Source organism: Myxocyprinus asiaticus, chromosome 42 (genome assembly GCF_019703515.2).
Source record: "Myxocyprinus asiaticus isolate MX2 ecotype Aquarium Trade chromosome 42, UBuf_Myxa_2, whole genome shotgun sequence".
Taxonomy (NCBI): domain Eukaryota; kingdom Metazoa; phylum Chordata; class Actinopteri; order Cypriniformes; family Catostomidae; genus Myxocyprinus; species Myxocyprinus asiaticus.
This window is the reverse complement of record NC_059385.1, coordinates 26,817,617-26,827,432: the sequence shown is the minus strand read 5'-3', so window position 1 is coordinate 26,827,432 and position 9,816 is coordinate 26,817,617. Positions and strand designations below refer to the sequence as shown.

The window sequence follows — 9,816 nt, the reverse complement described above, 5'->3', positions numbered from 1 at the left end:
GGGGGGGGGGATTGTCACATTTATGTCAAGCTGATGGCCATTGTAGTGGCAAAACAGCTGTTTGTGTGAAATAAAATGATAGAAAATATATGGTAATTCAAATGTGTTTTAATCAAGGGCAATATATACATGGATGAGACTGATGATTTTTATTCAGAATATATTACCGGTAATTTCCTTCAGAGAAACAGTCCTCATTTTACCTATTTACGCTAACATGGTCAAGTGTTCGGGGTCCAGATGATAACACCCTAATTATTCTTACCAGTGGGTTTCTTAAAGGTATAGTTCACCCAAAAATTAAAATTCTCTCATCATTTACTCACCCTCATGCCATCCCAGATGTGTATGACTTTCTTTCTTCTGCAGAACACAAATAAACATTTTAGAAGAATATTTCAGCTCTGTAGGTCCTCACAATGCAAGTAGGCTAAATGGTGACCAAAACTCTGAAGCTAAAAAAGTACAAAGGCAGCATAAAAGTAATCCATAAGACTCCAGTGGTTAAATCCATGTCTTCAGAAGATGTGGGTGAGAAACAGATCAATATTTAAGTCCTTTTTTTTTTACCATAAAAATCCACTTTCACATTCTTCTTTTGTTTTTGGTATTTGCATACTTTGTGCATATCGCCACCTACTGGGCAGTGAGGAGCATTTATAGTAAAAAAGGACCTAAATATTGATCTGTTTCTGAACTAATCCTTTAAAGGTGCACTCAGTAATTTATTCTTGTTCAAATGTTTTACACACATTAAAATGAACCATTTTTTGTAAGCATCCTAGATTACATTTTAATAAGATAAATAGGCCGATTGACAAAGGTTGGCTAGGCCTACCCAAGATTTAGTTTTATTATTATGCATTCGGTCTCAGGGGTAATACTGGGGGTTAAATGTTAATGTGATTCAGTGTATATATATTGTGTTTTTTCTTTGTGATATGTCTATGAATCAATAAAAAATGTTAATTGGAAGAAGAATTTTTTTCTTTTTTTTGAAAATTATGTAAAAAAAAAAAAAAAAAATCATGTACACACGAGATGAAGACTCCAGTATCTGTAGACTAATAAAAGGGTCTGGATTCGGTGATATTTCAACTTTATAATTATTATTTTAACTACATTTTATTAATTGTCTGAATATTCCACAGCATTAGGCACATATTAAACTTCCTACAAATTCTATTTTCTCACCTCAGACATCAAAACCCATTTAATATAAATTATATATATATATATAATTTTTTTTTTTTTTTTTTGGACACCTGTTCTCAACCCCGTCACCGACATTTATGGAAGTGGTTTGAAAATGACTACGCAATACTGATTATAAAATAAACATCAATCTACTGCTCATGTGTTCCTCAAACCAATTTAATGACTACAAATATGACATTTATGATAGTTTTATCATTTTTATGTGATGAAGCTACAAATAGGCAAATTGTGTCTGTAGTCTCATTATTTTTGTTAAACATGTTTTAAGTCAGATTTTTAACTAAACCCCCAACTTTTTTTTTTGTGCTAGCCCTTAAGATGTCAGGCTGTGCTCAGCAAACATTGATTTTTAATTGTGTTCCCATTTTAATTATCCAATATTGTCACTCTCTTCTCAACCCCGTAACAACTCTCCCACCACTAGGCTTCTACCAAATATTTTTTCATTCAAGTAAATAAATACATAGTACTTGTAATGTATAATATACTGACTGTTCCATATTTTTGGAACAATATTCATTGAACCCCGTCACAGGACGACAGAGGAGAAATGTTACAGGGTTGTGAGTGACAGACTTGTGTGTGTGTTTTATTAAATTTTTTGCTCAAAATGGCCACTGTTCGTCATGTGGTGTTTAAGACCACAAAGCATGCATGAAGTTAATAAATTCTATGTTGACACTTTCTCTCGCAGAACATAAATCATGGCTGACTGCAAAAAGCTAATTTCTTCGATGGCGTCGGTAACCGAAAACCTTTGCTTTTGTGTGATGCTTAAAGTACTTTCCTTTTCCGCTGACGTCACCGAGCCCTCTTATTTTTCATATTTGTCATGTAAGACACCACTTTTCACCATCTAATCAATTCTCAGTTAACAAAATGATGTCCAGCCGAGCTACATTCCCCCCCCAGTCGGAAGTCAGAAATAAATAATTGGTTTTTAAAAAGCAGAGCAGTGGGCTGCTTTGCCCAACAAATTAATTTTCATCAAATTAATTCATGCTTTATTGATGAGCACAGTATTTTCTTTGCTTCATTACCAAAAAGAGAGCAAACACACATTTCTTAATTTGAAAACCACCTCTACTAAGCAAAAACTATACTCAAACTTGATTATCATGTTAGATAACACAAAGTATTGTATGACTGTCGATCTTTTGCAGCTTGATATCAGTGTAGCAGGCAGTATTATCTATGCAATCCACAAATATTATGACACAATCCATAACCCTCTATCATAATTTTCCTACAGTTGGACAAGCCATTTTAAAGTTACAGGACATGACCTTTAGAGCTTAACTGAGCCACCAGACAAGTATGGTATATACACTTAAAAGTAATAATAATATTTGTTAAATGAAATTTAATTTAGCTAATTTATAGCTAAGCAATATTGGGACAACAATAATACATTAGTTTAATTAATTGCAATGTAGTATCAGCTTGACATATTTGAGTATGTTCATTTCACTGAAACAAGGCAGATATTCAGCAAAAACACAGTGAAGATAAACAACACTAGCTAGTATATTTGTTATAAATAAAATTATTGCATATGAATGACTACAGTCAAGGCCACAAATGGTACATTCCACCCATTTATAGGAATAATTCCCACAAAAATGAAAATTCTGTCTTATTTACTCACTCTCATGTTGTTCCAAACCCTTATGCTGTTTTTTCCCATGCAACTGAAAAGGCGATTGTTTTTAAAGAAGTCACACAGCTCTTTTCCATATAATAACAGTTCATAGTGGCCATGTCTGTCAAGCTCAAAAGGACACAAAAAAATAAATAAAATAAAAACAATAAATAATATATATATATATATATATATATATATATATATATATATATATATATATATATATATATATATATATATAAATCACCTTTAAAGTAGCCCTATTTTCCAAGTCTTCTGAATCCATATGATAGCGTTGTGTGAGGAACAAACCATATTTTAAGTTGTTATTCACTAAAAATCATCCACTCCACAGATCTCAAATGTCATTCTCAAGTCCACATATTCGAACACGCGTCACGTTTGGTTGCAACACATGCAAGAAACAATGCTGTTTGGTGTCAGACATCAAAGCAGTTCATTACACCTTGGCGTGCTACTTTTGAATCATTTCAGAGCTTTGGCTGAGAGCAAGATTTTCAGTGAATAACAGCTTATAGTCTATTCCTCACACAAACCTATCAAATTACTTGGAATATAGTGCATGAATAATATGAACTACTTTTATGGTTCTTTTAGTAATTTTTGAAGATTATATGAAAAAGATCTGTGTGGAATTCTTCAAAAAGTCTCCTTTTGTGTTCCACAGAAGCAATAATAGCATAAGGGTTTGGAACAACATGAGGGTCAGAAAATAATTAAATAGTGCTTTTACAGCGTCACAGTATTCAATGAGGCCTTCCTTCCAGCTTCTCGTTCTCCACAGCTCTCTCATGCAGCTCAGTCATCCAACCCAAGGCCGAAGTGACTGTACAAGTCTCGTGTGGTAGCTCCACGCTGGCTGGCTGAGAGAGAGACAGAGAGACAGTTGTCTTTGTCAGTGGTCACATGTGGCAGGATGACATGTCACAGACCCCCTCCAGCTCTCAGGCCAGCTGAAGTCACCACGAGGCCAGAGAAGACAAGAAACTCAGCAGTCTGAGAGCCTGAAAGGGACGCATTATATTTAGTCCTGGAGGATGCCATTAACATAATCTTGACACTAGAGAGAAATGCCAAGCGTACAGAAGCTGTAACCCCCTGGTATACGTGGGATGGTAGAAGCGTGTAGGCCACAAGTGTTTATGGAGATGAGATGAACAACTAACATGGAATGAAATGTGCAATTTATATTTCTAGGTTGTGTGTATAATCAGATCGAACCATGAATGCCCCACATGCATGTTTACCTTTATTTAAATTTGTGTCATCCTCAAATGGTCTTTCCCACTGACTTTTGGAACATATTTTAATATTCAAATGGCAACAAGCCTTACCTAATCTGCCCAGAAGACTTTGTCCAATGTCTTTGATGTCATTGTATTCGTGTAATAAATCTATGTGCTGATCCAACTCCTGCACAACAAATCCTCTACAACAGAATAACAAAAGCACCATTTAATCAGACATTTAATCACAATGATGCACTTGCTTTGAATAGTTAGTACTGGTAGTATAACAATGTAATTAACAACAAACAAGACTGCCAAGCATTCTAATTGACTTTAAAGGATCAGATAATGCATTTTTTATTTTTGGATATTTTTTAGGGTATCATATTACTGTTGTATAATATAACATTGTATATAATTTATATAATGTATCTGTAATGGAAGCCTACCTATATACAGTGCATCCAGAAAGTATTCACAGCGCTTCACTTTTTCCACATTTTGTTATGTTACAGCCTTATTCCAAAATTGATTAAATTCATTATTTTCCTCAAAATTCTACAAACAATACCCCATAATGACAACGTGAAAGAAGTTTGTTTGAAATCTTTGCAAATTTATTAAAAAGAAAAAAATGAAAATAAATAAATAAATAAAAAATATCACATGTACATAAGTATTCACAGCCTTTGCTCAATACTTTGTTGAAGCACCTTTGGCACCAATTACAGCCTCAAGTCTTTTTGAGTATGATGCTACAAGCTTGGCACACCTATTTTTGGGCAGTTTCTCCCATTCTTCTTTGCAGGACCTCTCAAGCTCCATCAGGTTGGATGGGGAGCATCGGTGCACAGCCATTTTCAGATCTCTCCAGAGATGTTCAATCGGGTTCAAGTCTGGGCTCTGGCTGGGCCACTCAAGGACATTCACAGAGTTGTCCCGGAGCCACTCCTTTGTTATCTTGGCTGTGTGCTTAGGGTCGTTGTCCTGTTGGAAGATGAACCTTCACCCCAGTCTAAGGTCCAGAGCGCTCTGGAGCAGGTTTTCATCAAGAATGTCTCTGTACATTGCTGCATTCATCTTTCCCTCAATCCTGACTAGTCTCCCAGTTCCTGCTGCTGAAAAACATCCCCACAGCATGATGCTGCCACCACCATGCTTCACTGTAGGGATGGTATTGGCCAGGTGATGAGCGGTGCCTGGTTTCCTCCAGACATGATGCTTGCCATTCAGGCCGAAGAGTTCAATCTTTGTTTCTCATGGTCTGAGAGTCCTTCAGGTGCCTTTTGGCAAACTCCAGGCGGGCTGTCATGTGCCTTTTACTGAGGAGTGGCTTCCGTCTGGCCACTCTACCATACAGGCCTGATTGGTGGAGTGCTGCAGAGATGGTTGTTCTTCTGGAAGGTTCTCTCTCCACAGAGAAATGCTGGAGCTCTGTCAGTGTGACCATCGGGTTCTTGGTCACCTCCCTGACTAAGGCCCTTCTCCCCCGATCGCTCAGTTTGGCCAGGCGGCCAGCTCTAGGAAGAGTCCTGGTGGTTCCAAACTTCTTCCATTTACGGATGATGGAGGCCACTGTGCTCATTGGGACCTTCAATGCTACAGAAATTTTTCTCTACCCTTCCCCAGATCTGTGCCTTGATACAATCCTGTCTCGGAGATCTACAGACAAGTTCTTGGACTTCGTGGTTGGTTTGTGCTCTGACATGCACTGTTAACTGTGGGACCTTATATAGACAGGTGTGTGCCTTTCCAAATCATGTCCAATCAACTGAATTTACCACAGGTGGACTCCGATCAATTTGTAGAAACATCAAGGATGATCAGTGGAAACAGGATGCACCTGAGCTCAATTTTGAGTGTCATGGCACAGGCTGTGTATACTTATGTACGTGATTTTTTTCGTTTTTTATTTTTAATAAATTTGCAAAGATTTCAAACAAACTTCTTTCACGTTGACATTATGGGGTATTGTTTGTAGAATTTTGAGGAAAATAATGAATTTAATCCATTTTGGAATAAGGCTGTAACATAACAAAATGTGGAAAAAGTGAAGCGCTGTGAATACTTTCCGGATGCACTGTATCCCTCATTGTATTCATTTACAGGAATGTTCACCCAAAAATGAAAATTCTCTCATCATTTACTCACCCTCATGCCATTCCAGATGTGTGTGACTTTGTTTCTTCCTCAGAACACAAATGAAGATTTTTAGAAGAATATTTCAGCACTGTTGGTCCACACAATGCAAGTGAATAATGACCGAAACATTGAAGCTTCAAAAAGCACTTAAAGGAAACATAAAAGTAATCCATACGACTCCAGTGGTTTAATCCATGTCTTCAGAAGTGATATTATAGGTGTGGGTGAGAAACAGATCAACATTTAAATCCTTTTTTATTATAATCTCCACTTTCACATTCTTCTTTTGTTTTTGGTGATTCGCATTCACAGGGAGGATAATTTATAGTAAAAAAGGACTTGATTATTGATCTGTTTCTCACCCACACGTACCAAATTGCTTCAGATTTAACCACTGGAGTGGTATAGATTACTTTTATGCTGCCTTTATGTGCTTTTTGAAGCTTTAATGTTCTGGTCACTATTCATTTGCATTGTGTGGACCAACAGAGCTGAAATATTATGCTAAAAATATTCATTTTTGGGTGAACTATTCCTTTAAGGGTCAAAAAACACCTTCCTGCAGCACACAATTTAAAGCGTTTCTAATTAAATGTTAAAGGTGCATTGACAGGAATTTTGACAGCTGTCCATGATTTTCACTTAACATCCCAGACTGAATTTCCCTTACTTTACAGACCACCAATACTATATTTTGTGCATTGATGTGTCTTGTAGGTAGTGTTTTACTGGGTTAAACAGAGCTACAGTGGATATACATTTCTTCACACCCGTTAAAACAGCAGGTTTTTGTGACGTAAAAAATTGCACAAAGATAAATCATATCAGAATTTTTGCACCTTTAATGTAAAAATTACAACCTATGCATTGCCATTGAAAACCAAAGTGACACATTTCATAGAAAAAAAGAAAAGAAAAAAAAACTTAGAATAACCTAACTGCATAAGTGTTCACATCCCTGAACTAATACTTAGTTGAAGCACCCTTTGATTTTATTACAGCACTCAGTCTGTTTGGATAGGAGTCTATTAGCTTGGCACATCTCGACTTGGGAATATTTTCCCACACTTCTTTGCAAAAACGTCCCAGATCTGTCAAATTGCAAGGGCATCTCCTGTGTATGGCCCTCTTCAGGTCCCCCCCACAGATTTTCTATAGGATTCAGGTCTGGGCTCTGGCTGGGCCATTCCAAAACATTAATCTTTTTTTGCTGAACCCTTTCTTTTGTTTATTTGGATGTGTGCTTTGGATCATTGTCATGCTGAAAGGTGAAAGGTCTCTTCACTTTCAGCTTTCTAGCAGATGCCAGAAAGTTCTGTGCCAAAATTGACTGGTACTTGGAGCTATTCATGATTCCCTCCACCTTCACTAAAGCCCCAGTTCCAGCTAAAGAAAGGCAGCCCCAAAGCATGATGCTGCCACCACCATGCTTCACCGTGGGTATGGTGTTGTTTTGCTGATGTGCTGTTGTTTTTGCACCAAACATACCTTTTACAATTTTGGGCAAAAAGTTCAATCTTGGTCTCATCAGACCATAACACGTTTTTCCACATGGTTTTGGGAGACTGGATATAGGTTTTTGCGGGATAGGATGTTTTTTTTCGTCAGAAAAGGCTTGCGTCTTGCCACCCTGCCCCATAGCCCAGACAGATGAAGAATATGGGAGATAGTTGTCACATATAGGGAGCAACCAGTACTTGCTAGAAAGAGCTGCAGCTCCTTTAATGTTGCTGTAGGCCTCTTGACATCCTCCCTGACCAGTCTTCTCATCAATTTTGGAGGGATGTCCTGTTCTTGAAAATGTCACTGTTGTGCTATACTTTCTCCACTTGTTAATGACTGTCTTCACTGTGTCCATGGTATATCTAATGCCTTAAGACATTTTTTTGTAGCCCTCACCTGAGCGATACCTATCAACAATGAGATCCCGTTGATGCTTTGTAAGCTCTTTGTGGCCCATGACTCTTGTAGTAGCATGCAACCAAGATGTCAGAAAAATCCTGCAAGAACAGCTGAGATTTATTTGGAGTTAATCAGAGTCACTTCAGGTGAAGACAGGTGTGTACTATTTCACATGAGCTGGATGATTGGTTGATTCTGAACATAGCAGTTAAGTTATTCTAAGTTTTTTTTTTCTGAAATGTGTTACTTTTTTCAGTGGCATTGCATAGGTTGTCATTTTTACATTAAAGGTGCAAAAAGTCTGATATGATTTATCTTGGTTAATTTTTTACATCACAAAAGCCTGCTGTTTTAACAGGGGACTGTAGACTTTTTATATCCACTGTATGGTTTCCCAACCACCTTAAACTGACAATTATTTAAGAATAATCAAAGCCTAATAGTTATACATTCATACAACATCTTCAAGGCACCTGTTATTCCAAATGGTCTCTGTCTCCCCAATTCACTACTTACTCCTCTTCCAGCAGGGCGATCTCAGAGTCAAGCTGATCTAGTGTTTTCCTGAGCGCTTTGACCTCTTCCTTTGGGCAGACTGCAGATTTCACCATACTGGGTTTCTGAACCTATGATAGACCAAAGACTACTGTTTTTGTCACACATAACATTTATAACTGTTAGATGTCACATATGCATGCAACTCTTAAATCACTTCTCTGATTTCTTTATCTTACAGATCAGCAAGTATCATGGAAATCTTGTAGTTATAAGGCCTTTACTTGTTCAATTTCCATTAGTATTAAAACAACTGTATGACTACAGAAGCCCTCTAACCACGTTTCAGAGTCAACTTTACTTACAGGAGATTTAAAGCCAGAATTTACGTTCCTGGCGCTACATCTGGAATCTGGAGGTCTGCATTGAATAAACAAACGATGCTACTCATTAAAATATGCCAGTAAGTACTCAAAAATGTGCACAACAAACTGCTGGCTGCATTTGTTTACCTTCTTCTTGAAGACACGCCCCCTTGTTGTGGCGTACATTTGACGGAGGCGTCATCAACACTCACGCTCGTGACTAGTTTCGCTGTCTCATCCATTTAAAACCCAGGTACATTGATTATAATATGCGAACAGCTGCTTCACTTGACTTCTGCACGGTAGTTGAGGATTAAGGTCGCAGGCAGTGAAAGTAAATTCCCGCCATGCTGCGTCATCACATGAGAATTCGCTGATTGGTTCATCATGTGATCACTGATTGGTCTGTCGATGAGCTTCCGGTTCACGTGACACGTACAGTTTGGTGCAATGTGGAAATATGTCCATTAAAACCTGAACGCTTGAAGTTTTAAATAGTTATATGTTTATCTTTAATATGTTGTTAAGTTTTTACAAGGTTTTTACAGACAGAATAGTTAAAGAAGGAAGGGGAATGTGTAACTGTAGAGCAGTTCAATTTTTTTTTGATCGGTAGATGGCAGCATTTCACAATGTAGGCTAAATACATTTTATGAGGGAAAAGCATTTTACAGCTGTTTCAAACTCAGTCCTCTGAAAGTACTAGGGAATAATTATTAAAGATGCTGCAAGTGATTTTTTTATGGAATGTTATACAAAAAATTTTGAAAACTGAAATAAGTGTCCTGAGATATCTCTC

The 9,816-nt window shown here is 37.3% G+C and overlaps 1 protein-coding gene across 2 annotated transcripts; it reads right to left on the bottom strand.

The window, feature by feature from the left end:
- Nucleotides 1–2,179: 2,179 nt before the first annotated feature.
- On the bottom strand, nt 2,180–9,368 carry swi5 (SWI5 homologous recombination repair protein). 2 transcript variants are annotated; one of them, XM_051684532.1, is made up of 5 exons: nt 9,165–9,368; nt 9,018–9,072; nt 8,674–8,783; nt 4,219–4,313; nt 2,180–3,747 (listed from the first exon to the last, which is right to left on the bottom strand). In XM_051684532.1, exons 1-5 carry the CDS (start codon nt 9,257–9,259, stop codon nt 3,683–3,685), a joined length of 420 nt encoding a protein of 139 aa, XP_051540492.1. In that variant the 5' UTR covers nt 9,260–9,368; the 3' UTR covers nt 2,180–3,682. The 2 variants fall into 2 exon arrangements, with proteins under 2 accessions (XP_051540492.1, XP_051540491.1); XM_051684531.1 differs by lacking the exon at nt 2,180–3,747 and adding an exon at nt 3,748–3,888.
- Between the last annotated feature and the right edge of the window lie 448 nt (nt 9,369–9,816).

What these genes read in the sequence shown, in the direction of transcription:
- swi5 (XM_051684531.1), bottom strand. Translation starts at nt 9,259, where the DNA reads ATGGATGAGACAGCGAAACTAGTCACGAGCGTGAGTGTTGATGACGCC. An exon ending in GGCGTGTCTTCAAGAAGAAG is followed by an intron (nt 9,073 to 9,164) that starts GTAAACAAATGC and finishes TATTCAATGCAG; the next exon opens with ACCTCCAGATTCCAGATGTA. An exon ending in ATTCTGGCTTTAAATCTCCT is followed by an intron (nt 8,784 to 9,017) that starts GTAAGTAAAGTT and finishes GGTCTATCATAG; the next exon opens with GTTCAGAAACCCAGTATGGT.